Source organism: Stegodyphus dumicola, chromosome X2 (assembly GCF_044657685.1).
Source record: "Stegodyphus dumicola isolate Sdum_Otavi_A_Nest chromosome X2, ASM4465768v1".
NCBI classification, from domain to species: Eukaryota; Metazoa; Arthropoda; class Arachnida; order Araneae; family Eresidae; genus Stegodyphus; species Stegodyphus dumicola.
Genome location: NC_140781.1, coordinates 165,929,472 through 165,949,415, shown reverse-complemented (window position 1 = coordinate 165,949,415; position 19,944 = coordinate 165,929,472). Strand labels below are relative to the sequence as shown.

The window sequence follows — 19,944 nt, the reverse complement described above, 5'->3', positions numbered from 1 at the left end:
TAAAAATTAAGCTTGAACTTTCGATTATATCGAAAAGAGTTTCCAGTTCTGGAGCTGCCAAAGGATCTATAAAGCAAAACCATGTTTCAATGTCCATTAAATAAAAAGTGGAATTGCTGCAAAAAATGGATAAAGGCATATCCATCTCAAAATTATGCGAGGAGTATGGCATTGGAAAGTCAACTGTATATGACTTAAAAAAAAGGAACTGTTAGAATTTTTTATGGAAGCAACTTAAACAACCTACATTGAAAGAAATGTTTAATAAAGCAAACAAATAAATATTAAGCTTTTTTTGTAAATTTTGATAATTTTTAGATAATTATTGTTCTCTATTTCATAAATTACGATTTCATATTTTTAATTGTATAATTTCTGCATGCCATCTTACCAGATTTAAATTGATGATCTATTCAGAAAAATCCCAAATCCGGAATCGCTAAAGTCCCGACGAGTCCAGATTTCGGACTTTGTACTGTATATAATTTGTTGTAAAGAAAGCAATTTTCATGTTTTGCTAGAAGTCTGTTGTTTGAGGATGGACAGTCGATTGACCCATAAAAAGTAAAATTTTGCAGTCTTGTCGCCTCATAATGTTGTCTATTTTCCCGAGCCCATTCTGTAAAAATGTCCATAGTCATCCCTGCTTTCTTGGTTGCTTTATATTCTAATGGAAAAGTTTTAACATGTTTGAAATACTTTGATTTTTGTAAATTTCCTGTAACTAAAGAATTACTTTTTTCCATACCATTATCATTTGCACAAAAGTGAAACAGTAAGATGTTTGTTATTTCATGATACTGGAAATACCTTCTTAAACAGAAGCCTCCCTTGAAGGCTGGAAATTTAGTGATGCCACAAACTGTTGGCTATCTCGATGAGGTGTGAAAGATATTATAGGAAAGATATCTCCTGTGGTCAAACCAAGTCCATCCTGATGACGTCATCCAGATGGCAGTAGCAAGTTAGGGGAATTTTGTCCTTGGTTATGACAGGACACACTAGTGATCCACAGTGTTGTTTTAGTAGGTTAAGTAATAGTGTGTCTGTATGTTTAATTTAACCTCTATTTTTTTTTGTCAATTTTCGTTATACCTTTAAAGTGATGTGTGCTGTTATGCCGAGAAAATTATAACGACGGCCCTAAAATGTTAGTAGTACAGATTTTGCTAAACAACCAGATTTATTGAAGAAATGGTTAAAATCGATGCTGCGAGAAAATTTTACCACTTTGAAGTATTCTAGGATAACTAAAGTCTAATTTGAAATTTAAATTTATTAAGGTATTTACTTTTGTATTTAAAAGAATGGATACATTAACCCTCTCAGTTATATGGATGTAAAATTCTATATTTAACAGTGGCTTTCATATTCATTACATATGAAAATTTCTGCCAGCATTTATTATATTCAGTTTCGGGTTGGATGTATATTGGAAGAAAAGGAATCAAGGTACAAAGTGAGAGAGGTGATTTTTGATTATAATCAAGAAAATACAATTTATTTATGACATTTTGAGGAACTTTGAAATTTCAGGTTAAACCCATAATGCTTGGAGGGTTAATATTATGGATTTTTATTTCTATAGTATGCATTATGTATAATATTATGTAGAGTAATCATGTATCAGTTAATATAGTTATGTATCTAATTGCATGATTGCTAATTATTTACTAGGTTTTTAAAGTCTCCCATATTTGCCTTTTTGATTAATTTTATAGCTTGAAACTTTTAAGTTTGTGTGTATATAGCAGAAAATAGAAGTATATAATATTTAATATATTTTTTTACTAGAAGTTTTTATAAAGAAACCATAAAGGCAATGAATGTGCTCATAGTGTTTTAAAATTGTAATATAAAGGGAATAGTTTTGCATTAAATAAGAAATAAATTCCTAATGAATGAAATTCATTCATTCATTTAAGTTTATTTTGTTAAAAGAAAGTAAAGTTTATTTTGTTAAAAGAAACACTTTAAAATTCTGGAACTTTCCACAGAAATACTCCTACAGGTAGAATAGAAGAGAAACACGCCAATGTGACAATTAAAATCGCAATAACAACCTTGTATTTAGTGTACATATATTAAAACACTCAATCGATTTCGAGGGCAGCTAAAGGTCTCTCCTCATCAGGAGAACGAAATTACTAGAAAGGGGAAAAAAAGAAGAAAAATGAAGCATTGGCAAAGGAGTGTCAGAAACATGTGGTCGTTATTAGCACTGCACGTCGTCGTAACCGGATTTTGAATCAGATTTACACTGGCCGCCTACTTTTACTGAGCCAGGCTATCTGATCAAACATATAAAACATAGACTAAAAAGCAAACAAATCAGGGAAGTCAAAAAATAGGGAGCGAGTGGCAACTGCACCTTCACACACCAAGTTGCGCACTCAAAGTTTGCTCCTCAGAATCTTTGCTTACCAATGAACTTAATTATTTGAGAGCAGTTGCTATTGATCGAGGATTTTCTCCCGTGATCATTGATAAAGCCGTTAAAAAATTTTCAGATTCCCATCAAAGAAGACATTCCACTGTTAGAAATAATATTAATGACCTTGTTGTGCTTCCATTTTATCTTTCTGTTAGTTATAAAGTTACACGGATTCTCCAGAAATTCAATTTTCAAGTCATATACTCCCCTATTAATAAAATTCACAGTTCGATTCTAAAAGATTGCGTTTCTGACTTTAATTCTTGGAGAATTTATAATATATCGTGTCAGTGTGACTTGAGATATATTGGCCAAACAAAAAGAGGGTTAAAGTTTCGTATCAAGGAACATGAATTTTATGTCCAAAAAGGTGAAATTAACAAGTCTTCAATAGCGTATCATAGTTGGAAATTTAATCATAATTTTGATTTTGGTTTTGCAAAAATTATCCAAAAGGCTTCTTCCGTTGGTGAATTGGATTTTCTTGAGGCACTTCATATTTACAAGAATTTAACATGTTTAGTGAATGATTTTAAGTCCAATCCAGTCCTTCCTAATGCCTTTAAAATTCTATTATCATAATTCTTTATTATTTTTGCCGATAGATGGCGTTGCCTCCTCATGTTTGGTACTACCGGAAGGTATAAAATGCCGTTACAGAGGTTGCTTTCCCTATAGAAAAAATTATCGTTCTTTTAATGAACGAGTGTTCGTCAATTCCAAAAGGTAAGCGTTATTTGTTGTACTTTTTGTGCATTCTGAGTAATAATATTAACGAAGTGCGAGAAAGTTCTTTTGATGTTTATTTGAGTTTCATAATATGAACGATAATATATTGATTGCTCTACTTTGGATCCGATCATCTTGAATTCTGGTGAGTATTCTGTCATCTAGCATTTGCTTGGTTTAATCTGTGGTTCCCAACATGGAGGAAAATGTCTCGGATTTATTCAAGACTCCTTTACCGTCCACTGAGGCCATTAGGAAAAGGATCTATGATTTAAAAATGGATCACTTCACTAAGTTCACAAGTGCATTTAGAACTAGGGATGATTCCGAAGAGAGTCTTCGTGAAAAAGCAAATCTCGAAAAAGAAATTGAATATTTTGAAATTTTACTAAAAGAACGTGAAAAGAAAAGTAAAAACATAAATGAATCTTCTAAATCCATCGCTGAAAATAGTAAGGATGAAAAAGATGATAAAAATATTCCCTCAACTTCAAAAACATCAAAAACTAAGAAAAAACGTCCAATTATGGACAACTCTCCAAAAGAAGCCCCTCAAGCTAACAAATTCTCCACTTTAAATAATGATGACCAAACGGAAGAAAAACTCCAGACACTCAGATTTTTCAAATTAAAAAACAACATGTTCCTCCTATTGTTCTCGATAATTTCACCGGGAACTGGGATAAGCTAAAAGCCAAAATCGGAAGTCACGGTATCACCCATTACTTAGGTGTGTGGTGTGTATTTAATTATGGCAAAGCACACTAGGGCTATCTGCCTAAGGGGAGGGGTGCCTTCGTGGAGGACTTTCTAAGGGAAACTGGCTCGTATACACGTTACACATGGGGAAAACCACGAAAACACCCATGCAGCCAGCCCGTTCGCGGGATTCGAACCTCGGACCGAACTACCAGTGTTCAGCGACTTTACCGCTCGGCCGCTGGTGGGCCTCCCATTACTTAGGAAATATGAAAGGAGAAACTTTAACTATTAGAGTCTATGACTCTGATCACTTTAGATTTATCACAAGCTTACTGCAACAGCATGGAATCCAATACCACAGTTTTAAACCAAATCATGAAAAACCATTAAAAGTGGTTATCAAAAAACTTCCCAAAAATTCAAATACTGAATTAATCAAGCAGGAACTGCATCAAAATGGAATTCCTGTCCTTAAAGTTCGACAACTCGCCACAGTAAAAGACAGCAATACATTGAAACTTCCACTTTTTCAAGTTGAATGCAAACGAAGTATTGAAGGCAAAAAAAGTCTATGATATTAAGAAATTAAGAGGATTAGACATTTTTATCGCCTCTTACAAATCAAAAAAGGGCCCCATACAATGTCATAAATGCCAACGTTATGGCCATACGAGCGAATTATGTCATTATACAGCGAGGTGCATGAAATGTGCAAAGCCTCACGAAACTTACACCTGTACTTAAAAGAAAGAGGACAACAAACCTGCATGCTGTGCCCTTTGTGGAGAAAACCATGTCTTGATTTATAAAGGTTGTGTAAAACACCCTAATAACATTCAAAAAGCCATTGCTGCAGCAAAAGCCAAAAAAGCAGCAGAAGAACACAATAGATTTCAATATAAAGCTACCCCACCCTTTCAAATGAACCAACTAAATCAGCTTGGACAACAAATAACTTAAGCACCAATAGTGAAAACGAAACTTCAGTCTTTTCATGGATTAAAACTCACATAAACGAGGCTAAAGAATTCATACAAAAATTCAAAACAGCAAAATCATTGATGAGTAAAATAGAAGTAGGCATAGCCACTTTTGACTATTTTACGAATATTGATTTGGAATTATAGTTTGATTAACTACAATTCCACAACTGCAACTTAATGGTTTCACTCATTTAATCATCATCTTGTATATAGTGCACTTCAACTTGTAGTTAGTACATACTTTATTTACTCGAGAATTTTCCACTCTGGTGGTTTTTCACTTCTGGTGTTTTTCTGTTTCGTACTCGTGAGTACCACATTGGTTCTCAGAAGCCACGCCTACAAGTTTAAGTTTTTCTTTTTTCATTTAAATATTATTGTGTAAAGTCATCTTGTCTCATTTGTGTCATTGTGTAAATAGTGTCAATCTCATCACTATGGACTATGTTTTAAAGGAATATACATAAATTTATTACATATTGTTTTTATCGTTAAATTAAGAACTTTTAATGAACTTTGCTGATTTCGATGTTGACCAAGCAGGTGCCTTCTCAAGCTCACAAGACTTCTCCTCTGACTGCCTCCACGCCAGCGTAGCACAAGACGAAGAACATCTTTCGTTCTTATTTTACATACTTATGAACTCTCATTTTGAACTTTCGCCTTGTGCGACGATGTACTAAAAGTACATCTTTGATTACTTTTAAAACCAAGCAAATGTTTAAATGGTTATAATTTTCAGGATACTGGTTAGAACTCTTTGTAGTTAATGCCAGCTGTAAAGATGAGATCCAAGATTTCCCTATATTCGAGCTTCAGCCTTGGTGTGTTAAGGTGCAGTTGCCCCTCGCTCCCTATATTTTGACTTCGCTGATTTGTTTTCTTTTTAATCTATGTTTTATATGTTTGATCAGATAGCCTGGCTCAGTAAAAGTAGGCGGTCAGTCTAAATCTGATTCAAAATCTGTTTACGACCACTTGTTTCTGAGATTCCTTTGCCAATGCTTTATTTTTCTCCTTTTTCCTTTTATAGTAATTTCATTCTCTTGATGAGGAGGGACCTTTAGCTGCCCTCGAAATCGATTGAGTGTTTTAATATATGTACGCTAAATACAAGGTTGTTATTGCGATTTTAACTCCACAGTATCACAGAGTACAGTCAGTAGTTACACTTCATACTAACAAGAATGTTAAACACAATGAAATGCAAAGTGCATCTAAAGAGAAAAGCTAATTCAGAGATATCTCAGTATTCTGAACTCACAGCTAACAATTCTCTGGTCTTATATAGTGTTCATCCGGCCACCAAGAAAAGACTAGTACAGTCAAGTACTAGACTAGTAGAGACTAGTACAGATTAAAGACTAGTAAGTCTTTAATCTGGACTCATCCGGACTTCGCCAATTCCGTATTATCGGTTTTTCTGGATTATAGATCATCAGTTTAAATCTGGTAAGATGGCGTGCAGAAATCATCAAATTAAAAATATGAAACCACAATTATGATCTAAAAGGTATCAAAATTTACAAAAAAAAAAGCTTAATATTTATTTGTTTACTTTAATAAACACTTCTTTCAACACGCGCATGCGTAGAGCATACATTGCGCATAGTCGAAATTAGAAAATTGCAACCAGAAAACTATTTGATGTGTAATTTTGATATTTATAATGACAAGGAAATTGATTTAAATTATATCGGAGTACATCGAGATGAAACATTACATTTAGTGAGGAATTATAAGTCGAATAAAATAAAAACATCTGCCCTGAAGATGAGGATAGTGCTGACAGATCAACTTCCAGTTCATTGCGCGCCGCGACGTCCCCCCTCCCCCGCAGAGCAGCGTGAAATTGATAAACAGATTTCGGAATAGTTAGAGAAACAAATCACCATGCCTTTATCCATTTTTTGCAGCAATTCCACTTTTTGTTCAATGGACATTGAAACATGCTTTTGCTTTGTAGATCCTTTGGCAACTCCAGAATTGGAAATTGGAAACTCTTTTTGATATAATCGAAAGTTCAAGCTTACTTTTTATAAAATTTCTCTAAGTCTGCAAAAAATAATAAGCTGGATCCATTTCGAAGATTAAGGAACAACGCAATCTGCAACATTAACTGAAATAGATAATTTGATAATTTTAGCTTAGCTTATACCGTCCGTTATACATTAAACATGCATGCGTAAACGTATTATGCGCATGCGTAAAGGTATTATGTGCATGCGTAAACGCATTATGCATTTACACATGCGCAGAAAGTTTGTAGCTTTGAGGTCCGGATTATAGATCATTCCGGATTGTGGACATCCAGATTAAAGACTTTTGACTGTACTTTTCAAAATTACTGGAAGGAATATGAGGGCCACATATGGTTACAGTTACACAGAACATCAAGAACAGTTATTCAGTTACTATACCTATTATGGTGATATAAGGACCAAACCAAAATGTCGCCTCATGGTCACCAAGTTTGGTGACTTTTGGCAATTTCTCTCTAAATTAGCAAGATACCCATTTATTCAGTTACTGGTTACTTATTCAGTTACTGGTTAAATAGACTTGTCCCTGTATTTTTACTTATGAGGTAGAGCATTGTCCCTCTAAATTTTCATACAGAAAAATACAACAATTTTCTGAAACAATTGTGTTAATAACGTTGATTATTTTAGCAACATGGAGTCATGTCTTGTAGGAACTAACACCAAGTCACATCCACAACTCTTTACAGTGGTGACCTATCTGGTGACCAGACAAAAGCCCACTGCACAAAAGCACATGCAACAAAAGCCCGCAAAAAAAGCTCCACTGGGATAATTGCCCACTTGACTAATACCCGCATGATAAAAGTGCACATTGATAAAAGCCCACACAGATAAAAGCCCACATTGATAAAAGCTCACATAGACATAAGCGCACACTGATAAAAGCCCACACTGACAAAAACCCACACCGATATATATGCTACGTTAAAATTAATATTTTTTCTCTTTTTTCTTCAGCTTCACAAAGCAGATTCATGAATAAAGATAAAATAAATCAATGACAAATAATTGAACAATAAATTTATAAGTAGCAGAACATGTTTCATTTTGGGCTCCAGCTGAATTAAAATCCTATATGTATATAGAACAGAGAGTCAATCAAAATAATGTAATTAAAAACATATACATGTATGTGTAATTTTGTTTTTATATTTACGCGACAAATGGAAGTGCCCTCATATAAGTCCGACAAAGGGAGGTGAAAGGGAATACTGGCCACACTGCTTCTTTTAATTCTACAAAATTATAAGGAGTATAAAATGTATGTAAATTTTCATCATATAGAGAGAATAATTTATGAATAATTTAACTTTGCAAAAAATTTTGCATATAATGAATTTAATATGGAGAATTAAAGCCAAACTTTTATTTCAACGAAAAAAATAAAAGTACCGCATTCTATTATGTTTAGGAAAACATTTTGTGTGCGCTATCACAGACACTGTTTTAATGGTGAATTAAAAGCACGGTTTCAAATAATCTAATTAAATTTTGACAAGTTGGATTTTACATAAATTAATTTCATTCCCACTTGAAATTTCATTTTTAATCATAATAATTATTGCTCGTAAAATTTTTCAGGGAGTCATAGCTATTTAGGATTTCCTGAAAATGTGTGCTGTTTTTAAGTGGGCATTCGTCTTGTGGGCTTTTGTCATGCAGTTTTCTAACTGGCCGCTGGCTATTCAGGCGGGAAACCATTGCATTCCTTTTCTTTTGCCCCCAGCTGTGTGAAAAAGCAGTTAAAGAGATGACAGCCTTGTTTAATTGCTTTGTCCCCTATCGAACATGAGGTGCCAAAGAATGGCCTCAGAAGGGAGGGGGTGGCAAGAGAGCAATTAAAGGTTGGTCAGGAATAAATTAAAGAGTATTTTGAATGTTTTTTGTTAGTTACTAGAAAATAACAATATCTGAAATTCCGCTTGTAACTGAAGTTAACCCCTTTCCTGCATTTCTTTAGTCCAGCTCTTGAATAACTTTTTATCTAAGGATTTAGTTAGAATTTCAATTATTTTAAAAATTTCACTAACTGGAAAGCGAAAGGAATTAACTATTTCTTAACCATTTTTAAAGGGATAATTCACTGTTTTTGCAGTAAAACTGCAGAGTGGAAAAATATGCTAATTCCTGATTTGATAGTGTCTCTACCAACTTTTTGATGAACTAATTAAACATGTCTGTTAAATCGAAGCAATGCCATTGTTTAAAAGTAAAACTACTGAACTATTTCTAAAAAAATTAAATTATTACATACATTAATATTTATGCAAAAAGTAATATTTTTCATTTTAACTTTCATATGGTTGAAAACGCTACCATATGAAAGTTAAAATGAAAATTATGAAACCATATAAAAGTTGAACTATTCGAATAATTTTAATAACAAAGGTTTCTGAACTCAAGAACAAGAGGATTTAAGAGCCATGAGACCAGTGTTGTAAGAAAAATAATCTTGCACATTAAAAATAATTTTTATTTCAATAAAAATATTATGTTGCTCAATTAACTGTAAATGCTTGAAAAAGAGTTCATTTTAATTTACCATAATTTTTTTATATACAAAAACTTTTAATGAAGCAAATTTAAACAGCATTTAGAAACTGAATTTCACTGAAACTTTTGTGGGTTTTATGCTGTTATTACATGTTAAATATTATTTTGCATAGATTAAGAAAAAGAAACACAAAACATGTAAAAATTTATTATTTAGAAAAACTATCAAATTAAGGTCATTTTCTTCACCTCGAAATGCATTACGAATTTCAAATTCTGAAAACACAGAAATAGTGGCCACATAGCCTGTAGGAGATATTTCTTATAAACCTTGTGTATTGGCGATCAAGTAGAAAAAATGCTTAATTATGGAGCTATGTTTTGAAACATTTTTTTCCCTTATTGAATGAGTTCAAAAGTTTCTAATATCTTGTTTTCTAGCATAAATGTTTCATCAGTTTTTAAGGTTCTTTCCTAAGAATAATTCATTAAGCAGAAGTTAGTAAGAACAAGTAAGGTATACTTCAAATTTCTTAGGTTTATTAGGTCTGGCTACCAAATAAACGTTTTTGAATTCAACATCAAATTTTAAACATAATTTTTTTTTAATTTGTGTCTTAACTTTTATTTTCAAAAAACATGCACGTAATCTGAAGTTTTATATAGCAAAAGTTAGTATAAGAGAATTGTGACAAATTTAATTATCTGTACATTCAGTCACTATTAAAAACTAATTCTGTCTAGACTATGGGTCCTCAATTAGGAGGAACAGCCCTAAGGGGAAGTTAACAGTTTCAGAGAGTAATTTAGTCAACCTTTTCTTTATGTATTGAGTATTTAGATATAGTTTATGAATATAAAAAAGCACTTTTATTCAAATTTTGGTATCTACCAACATGTTTTATACTTGTTTAATTTACATTAAAAATAATCCATATTTAAACAAATGCATATGTACTTTTCAAGTTTTGGGAAGGAGAGGTTGAATGATCGTTTAGCAATGGTGAAAAGGGCACATGATGGAAAAACTGTTGAGAATCACTGGTCTAGACTGAGCCAAGTTGAATTAAATATAGAATTTTATACTTTACGGATCTTTAGTTCTTACTGTAAAGTTATTAGGTTTCTAAAATATATTTTTTGAATGAATGGTCTTTTTCTTAATCTGTCTCAAATGAACAATATTTAATATCATTATCAAAATATAAAACTATTATCAAGCGATTATGGAACAGTTATTGATTTTCTTAACAATTTTTCATTATGCTGTTTTCTACTTTTGGAAGGATACCTTTTTGGTTCACAGAAAAATGTGTTCTTCAATGCGGGAGACATGAAAAATAAGCGGTGCCTTCTTCGAGACTTGAGCCTGGATCTCTTGAATATGAGCCGATTGTACTAACCGTTACACCACGAAGGCATTCTGGAAGGAAGGAGAAAAATACCTTATATACTCCCCCTTTTAAAGACGACTGGGTATTAGGGGACCCAGTTGTCAAATCTTGTTGGAGAAGAATCATCATCCACCACCTTTTTTTTTTAGTTCAGGCGTCATGCTGGAGACGTGAAAAATGAGCAATGTGCTCGCTGGGACTCTTGAACCTCTCGAATATGCACCGGGTGTGCTAACCGTTACACCACAAAAGCATGCTGGAAGGAGGGAGAAAATACTATCCTGTTATGTATTATTTCAGCCTGTACTGTCAATTCTACTTTCCGCTTCCTCACCCAAATTTAAATAAGTGAGTAAGTAAACAAGTTTAGGATGCAAATGAGTTAAGAGTATTTAAGGCGAAGCTTTTGCGATTGAAAGGGAATGCGAGAATTGGCTACATCAACTTCTGCTGTCAGGGTTTAGCCATTTGCGGCCGTTGCATAAGTGCGCCAGTAAGTTAATTGTCTGAGAAAGCGTGTTAGGCTAATCTTGAATTCCTCTGTAAGAATTATGTTAATTTTATTAATACTGAGATAAAGTTCTTTTCCTATCGATTCTTAACTTCAACTTAATACTTCCGGCCAGAACGTAGTTTTAGAATCACATCTGAATACATAATAAGGAAGAGCGGTATTTAACCGCGAAGTACTTCGGTCTTAGTGAGAGAGATACCGAGTATTCTGGCTACACGCGTCCACCTTTTTAGGCTACTCTCTCATAAGCTACGAGGGCTATCCAGAAAGTAGATTACGTTTTGGAATAAAAAAATAAACAAAGTATAGGAAACAAATTTTATTATATACAGATGAAAGCCACACTCAAATACTACTTTTCTACATAGTCACCATACAAATTAAGGCATTTATCGTAGCGATGTACGAGCTTGGAAATTCCTTCGTCGAAAAATTCGGCCGCCTGCGCCTTCAACCACTTCGTTACCTCTTCTTGCAGCTGTGCGTCGTCATCAAAACGCTGCATAGCCAGCCACTTCTTCATTGCTGGGAATAGGTGGAAGTCGCTCGGTGCCAGGTCGGGACTGTACGGCGGATGAGGAAACAACTCCCACTTAAAAGATTCAAGAACTTTACGAGTGACATTTGCCGTGTGGGGCCGGGCGTTGTCGTGAATCAACAAGATCTTAGAGCTCAACATTCCTCTGCGCTTGTTTTGAATTGCTCTTCTGAGTTTTTGGAGAGTTTGGCAATACCTTTGAGAGTTTATTGTAGTGCCTCTTTCCAGGAAGTCCACCAAAATTACACCTTTTCTGTCCCAAAAAACAGTCGCCATCATCTTCCTTGCCGACATTGTTTGCATGCATTTCTTGGGTTTTTGGGGAGAACTTGTGTGCCCCCACTGCATTGATTGCAATTTCGTTTCACAGTTCACATGTTTCACCCATGTTTCGTCACCAGTAACGATGCGATCGAGTAAAGAGTCACCATCCTTATGGTAAGTGTCCAAAAAGTTCAACGCTGCAGCCATTCGCTGATTTTTGTGGTCCTCTGTCAAGATTTTTGGAATCCATCTTGCACAAAACTTGTGGTAACCAAGCTTTTCGCTGATGATTTCGTGCAACAAACTTCGCGAAATTTGTGGAAAACTCAAAGAAAGTTCCGTTATTGTGAAATTTCGATTTTCACGGACTTTAGCATCGACTTTTTCGAGAAGTTCGGCGGTCACTATGCTGGGTCTCCCACTTCGATCTTCGTCGTGAACATTGGTTCGGCCATTTTGAAATCTTATGACCCACTGACGCACTCCACCTTCAGTGATAATGTTGTCCCCATACACTTCACGAAGCTGCCGATAGATTTCTATTGGTTTACAGTTTTTTGCAGTCAGAAACCTTATTACTGAGCACACCTCGCAGCTCGCGGGATTTTCAATTAACGCAGACATTTCAAACCGTCACAGTATCTGAACGGAGCACAGCACGAACCTCTCACTAGCACGGCTAGATGCAGACTGAGCTGCGCAACGCTCTGACCCCAAGATGGCCGCGCTAGCCCCGCCCCTAGCGGACACAGACGGAAACGTAATCTACTTCCTGGATGGCCCTCGTATTATCACGCTCGGCCATACTTTAGGCCCTTGATAGCTTCGCAGTCTATTAATGTTAAGGGGCCAACTCTGTTACAATTTTGATAGCTTCGGCCATACCTCTTTAGTTTAGATTAGTTTACTATTATTCTTAATCTCTTAAGTTCAAAGCCCAAGTGTCGGCTTTATTGTACACTCCAAGACGGAGTTTTGCTAAATTTTACTTGGAATAATAAAGGGTTAGTTTACCCTTCTATCTTACTCAAGAGATTACTCGCTTATCAGTTCTTAAGATTCTTCAATTCCAACAGTTACTTAGAATTACACAGTGAGTAACTCTACACCTCTGTTTAATTTATTACCTTGAAATGTTAAGTTTATTAGTTGTGCTGATACTTTAGCAACTCAATATTTTGTCGATTGAGTTGTTAAAATATCAACACAACAATTTAAGTATTGTTGTATGGTTGCACTGATACTTTAGGAACTCATTCGTCAATACTGAGTAGCTAAAGTGTCAGCACATCTATACAACAATATTTAAATGTGAGCAGTAAGCATAAATATGCAGAATGAAGTAAGCTTTGTAAACAATTTTATAGTGCTAACTTAATTTTGATAGTAAACACTGATGTAAACAGATCATGTTTGCAAATATGCCTTGAAAGAACATCATCTACATTACGCCTTTATCATCTTCATCACGCTTTTATCTACTGCAATATGTAATGTTCTGAAACATGATGCCCGTTCCCATTACAATAAATAATGCCATAAAACATGCACCTGTACAACTATGTATCGCTATATATATCATGTAATGTAATGCATTTTACAGTTCTTTTCCATGTTTCTACATCAATCATCGAGTTATTATGGACTGTACTCATCAAACGTATATCCTTCTTGTCTTTCCAATTCATAACCTCATTTTTTCTCTTTTTCTGCTGAGTAGATGAAGCCATCTCTCACTGTCTTCTATCTTATGTAAAATGGCACAAATATTCATAAAACCTGGTGCAAATTCAATTAGAAATAGAATGCCTGATTAGTGCTACCCTCTAGGAGGTATCAGAACAAACAAAAATAAAAACTCAAACAAGTAAACATTTAGAAAACATTTTAAATGTTTAAAAGTTTTAAAATGTAGAAGAGTGCTTGAGTCGCATTACGGCCGCCCTGCGGAAGTTTCACTTGAACGTACTAGACGCGTTAGGGATGACGAAGAGGTTATTCATTTATTTTCAATTCGCAGAACTTTCTAGACATTGTTCCTTTGAAAATAAATCTGAGAAAAAGTTCAATATCGGAAGAAATAAATAATTAGTTAGATGAATAAAAATTAATAAAAAATGGAATAAAAGCTGTACATTAAGAAAGCGTCAGTCATCCATTTCTTAAGCTTTTCATGTAGGCACAAGGCTCACTAGCGGCCAAGCGGTAAAAAACGCTGAACACTGGTAGCTCGGTCCGGGGTTCAAATCCCAATGGAAAGGCTGATTGCATGGGCACTTTCATTGTTTTCCCCTTGCGTAACATGTATACGAGCGAGTTTCCTTTAAAATGTCCTCCACGAAGGCAGGCCTTTCCTTGGCTTAGTGCCATTTTGTCCATTCTCTTTTCATGCCGAGTTCGAAATGGTGTCGTTTGTCCGCTGCCGTTCGCACTTATTCTGTCTTTCCCGTTTCATTCGCTGTTCGAAAAGTCACTTTATGATTAAGAAAAGATATATTCAGACGAAATGACCCAAACTACTTTGACCTGACTTAGCCTTTGAGTTCTAATATTTATTAAACATTTACTTTAGATTAATTTATTCCAAGCAGAATAATGAATTTCAGACATGTTCAAGAGGTGTGTTTTTAAATCTAATTCCATTTTTGTCATATAATGTCCATTTTTTTTAATTTCACATGCTTCTAAAGAAATAGAACAACTGTTCCTATGCTTTGGCAGATAATCAAAATGTAGCAAGTGTATAATGAAGATGTACTTATTTTATTAAAAATATAGTGAGCCCTCTATAAATGCAACCATTCACGTTTTTAAAGGATTTTGGTTGTAGATATGGTGGTCTTAGAAACATGATATTCACTGGCAATGTGTGTTTATGTTCACCAAAAATACAGGTCTCTTTCAAAAGGCGACCTCTTAGAAATGTCGTCAATAGATATAATTCAGTATAATTATTTTCTAATGAATAATGGAATTAATTTAATCTAATGTCAATTGGAAAACGGCTAGTTACAATAGGGATATTTAAAAGGACTATAACTGCAATTAAGAGCACTGTAATTTTTCTTTCACAATCAGCTGTTATATAAGATTAGCTGCTTTCTGTGTATTTTTCATGTTGTATAACTGATATCCATACGTCTTGAATAAACATACAGCAAATGCAAGACAGATTATTAAAAAATTAGAATTTGAAACATTAATACTAATTTTCTATTACTATACATAATACTGTTAATGAATGATGAATTTATATAATATGTATACTTAGAATCTAAAAACAATGAACTTTGAACCTGATGACTCTATAAATATATAGTACAAAATTTTATATGTTATTATATGCATAGTTCTTTCTAATCTTTACTTATAATAAAATGCTACATATTTATTACTATAGTTTGAGGTGATTGTACTTAAATTTTAGATATGTTGACTTCTAAGAGTTGTTCCATCCCCCCCAAATAAATAAATAAATAAATAAAATGAAAATTAAAAACACTATTCCAAATTTCTGTAGTTGAAAGATTAAAAGGTTACATTTGGAATTCATTTTCTGACAGTTTTAATTTATTCAGAAATCTAAAAGAAAATATCTCTAGAAAATTGCCAAATTATAATTGTTACATTCAAAACAGCTTTCAATGAGAAATGTGTTTAAACTTTGATAATAAGCTAAGTCTAAATTAAAGAATAAAATATCTCTTAGCCAAGTTTTCATTGTGCTTAACTGTTTTAATATTCCTAAACTAAAAAGGAACTAAAAGAAACTAAAAAGAAATAAAATTCAAGTGTTTTTTTAAATTAAAAAGTTAATACTTTTAATAATGAAACATAATTATATTTAATCTGAGCTATATTACCTTAAAAATAGCATGTGAGAAATTCCACAATGATATTTTTCATTTTCGCATACACATACCAAAGTTAAATATGTAAATAAATAATAAAATGCAATTTCAGATTTATCATCGAAACATTATAGCTAATCACTTAATCAGAGAGTAGAAAGTTTGTTTTCAACCTAATCAATTAAACAAATAAAGTAGTGATAAAATATACAAACTTGAGACATTAAAATTCAGATCTGAATACTCCATTTATTATAATTAAAATTATAAATACACGGTTTAGTAATAAAAAAGCATAAGTCCCTTTTGATTATGTGCACTTTTATCAGTGTGGTCTTTTATCAGCGAGGGCTTATATCTATGTGGTCTTTTATCAACATGGGCTTTCATCGTTGTGGGTATTTGTTGCGTGGGCAAGTATCATAGTGGGCTTTTTTTTTTGGGTGTGCTTCTGTCGCGTGCACTTTCGTCCAGTGGGCTTTTGTCTGGGACCTATTTACATACATGAAGTTTCAAATTTAACTCAAAGCTTGGCTATTTCTAGACTTCGTTTTCTTTGCTTCAAACACTACCATAGAGGAAACGACAGCAGTAAAGATACCGATTTACAGTCCTCTTGATCCTGCATTGTGGTTTGCTATGTGTGAATCAACTTTTGCTTTAGCCATACCAAAGCACGTTACAGATCCCTAGATGCTCGGTTGTTGTCATATCCATATTACATGGAAATAATAGTTGCCAGAGCCTATTCCAAAGAGAGGTTGGACTTTTAATTTTCCACCCCAATTTTGAGGGAGAGCACCCCAGGGGGCGAAATTGCCAATCTGATATTGGAAGTTGCATCTGCTCAGGTAAGCACAGTTTCTTCCTGTATTAGGTAATGTGTCTAATAATTCTAAATTGGATTCCCTGCCAGATGAGGTCTGCAAATTGCATGGTGAGGTATTGTCTCTATGATGATCATGCGTCACAAAATGCTATCAGATTGTATCAAATTTAGGTACTGCCTCGTATCCATTAGCTAAATATTTAGTTTCTAGATTTTCAACTCTATTAGACAATAACATTTACACCATAAAAAATTCAATAGAGTTTGTAAAAAAAGTTAAAAACATTTCTCCTAGTAATTTACTCATGGTTTCTTTTGATGTAAAATCATTATTCACCAGTGTCCCAGTGGAGGGTGCATTAAGATGTCTAGAAACCAGACTTCGCGAATTTCATTTCTCTTGCATCGAAATTGATGAGCTAATTTCTCTCACTCAACTCTGTTTGAAACAAACACATTTTGTTTTCCAAAATAAATATTACAAGCAAACTGAGGGATTAGCCATGGGAAGCCCCCTCAGTCCCATCCTGGCTGATATCTACATGCATTATTATGAATCAAAGTTGTTTGAAACTTTAAACTTCCCGGCATGGTTCTGCTACATAGACGATACTTTTACTCTGTTTGAAGGTAATAAAGATGATTTAAATAAAGTTCTTTCAACAATGAATTCTATTGATCCTGCTATTCAGTTCACTTTTGAACTTGAGACTTGCAATTCTCTTCCGTTTCTCGACATTCTGGTCACACGTAACACATCCAACTTCAGTACTGCGGTTTACCATAAACCTTCATCGGTTTGCCTTCCACCACACTTTAAATCATGTCATCCGACTAAACAAAAGTTAGCTTCATTTTATTCCTATGTTTTCCGTGCTCTTCAAGTTTGCTCCTCCAAACTATCCCTTGATGAAGAACTAAAATATTTAAAAGCAATAGCTATTGACAGGGGCTTTTCATCCAACATTATTAATCAAACAGTTAAAAAATTCTCATCTCAAAACACTAAAAGGCACACTCTTGTTTTAGGAGATTATAAAAATTCTGTTGTCATTCTCTTCTTTCCGTCAATTAGCTATAAAGTTTCACATATTTTGCAGAAATTTAACTTTCGGGTCGTTTATTCTCCCATCAATAAAATTCCGAGTTCCATACTCTTATATATTTCAGTTAGAGTTTTGAGTTATATTATTACTATTGTATAGTATCTTGTATTTTATTTTATATGCACATTTTAATGAATAACTTTTATTGAAAATGTGTATATGTTTAATTGGAATCTTGTAATCAACCCCTCTTGTTTCGTGACTGTGTCATGGGAGGATACTCTGTGATTGTCTTATATTCAGCTGCGAGTGTCTCCAGCTGAAATTACATTGTTTCATAATAGCTGGCCATGCCACCAGCTGACACATTGATTTTACCATCAGTCCTGCGAAGTTTGAATATGGTGTAGTAGCTACTGTGTTTTTATGAAACAGCTGTGTTAATAAAGTTGATTGTTTTAACAGCATGGAACTGTCTTGTATTAGGAAACACTGAGTCACATCCACAACTCTTACAATGGCATGGATTGTTAAATGTCTAAACTGATGTTTAGGAACAAATAAATTCTTGGGATTTTTTCCAAGATCTTTCAGGTTATAAGTTGGACATCTTATACCACCCATGAATTTGATAAATAACAGTTCATATAAAATCTCCTTTATTTAGTTATTTATTTACTTTTTAAATGAAAATACTTATTTTTAGAAATAGATCCACAAATTAGCAGAAATCAGTCATTCTGGTTATATTTTATGTTATGATATAATGCAACAATTTAGTTTGCTCTTTAACTGCTGTCCATAAAATTATTTGCAGTTTTTATGGGTTAAAATATGTAAAGATTTTATATTTATGGAAATTGAATAGCTAATTGAAGTATAAAACATTTAAAAATGAATCTTTAAATTTGTTCAATCAATAATTATAATTACTCTATTTCAATTTGAATTGCAGTAGGTTACCTCAGCTCATCTTGAAAATATTGTTATTCAGTTAGTTTGAAAACTCATATGGTAATTTACATGATAAAACAATTATCTTTTCCTAACAGCCAATTATTGTGTAATTAAAATTTTAAATAAGCAACTGGGCAATAAAGCAACTACAAAATGGCAACATGTTAATTCACTCTTGCCTTTGAAGTTGACTTCTGTTTTTCTTTTTAAAGATTATGCTTCATGAGAATTTGTAGTTATCATGAAAATATTCTACTTTTCATGTCATAATTCAGATTTTTAATTTCTGATTTTTGTTTTGTAAAAAATTATCCATGCTAACCAATAAGATTTTGGCAAAAGTAGAATTTTTCTGTGCATTAAAATGCAAAAATTACACTGTGAGGTCATTTCAAGTAATTTATTTAGTGCTGATATAATTATTAACTGTATGATGTATTACTCATGTATTCCTATTTTGTCATTTTACTTTCTATTTTTACTCTTAATTTTTTTTTTTTTTTTTTTTTTACGTAGGCGAATTAAGTGCAGTATTTTGTCAGTTTTCTTCAACATGTATATAAATTGTGCATTTTATCTCTGTTGTAAAGGTGATAATACCGTTTTTCTCTGAAATTTTGTAGCAGTCTGTTATAGAGAGTGAAGATGAAAGACTCAAAAAAAGAAAAGAGTTAATAAAAGAAAATGATGTGTGGACTTACCGTTCTGAACCACCTGAAAACTGGAATTCTGCTATGCCGGATTGGATGGCAGAAAATAAAAAAAATTCTCTTTTAATTGAAACTCAGAGTATTCTTAACAAAGGCCTTACACCAAGCCCCATTTTTCCAGGGTTCAGTTGTTCAATATTATAAGCCTTTAAAAATAATAAATTTGCCATAAAATAATATATTAAATATGCTGTTGAATGTATATGTTTAGTAATAGCTCACTGAAATAAATTTTTTCCCATTGTTGCAAATTTGTTTTTATTTAAATGCTCATACATAAGTAGTCATATTTGCTATGTATTTTTAAAATTTTTAATATTGAAACTTTTCATCTCTAAAAAATAAAATCAGCTATGATTTACAGAAGTGACTTTTTCCCTTTTTAATCTTGAGAGAGGTAAGAAAAGGCTAGATATAATATTTATTGAAGCAAGATATAAGATTTATTGAATTTC

General features: G+C 33.2%; 1 protein-coding gene across 1 annotated transcript in view; it reads left to right on the top strand.

Moving 5' to 3' along the window:
* LOC118187477 (synaptic plasticity regulator PANTS) overlaps nt 1–19,740 on the top strand; it is a 95,123-nt gene extending 75,383 nt beyond the window's left edge. The window contains exon 4 of the mRNA XM_085809995.1: nt 19,403–19,740. Within this exon, the coding sequence (XP_085666121.1) occupies nt 19,403–19,633 (231 nt within the window). The 3' untranslated portion in view covers nt 19,634–19,740. The remainder of the gene's footprint in view (nt 1–19,402) is intronic.
* Nucleotides 19,741–19,944: the final 204 nt, after the last annotated feature.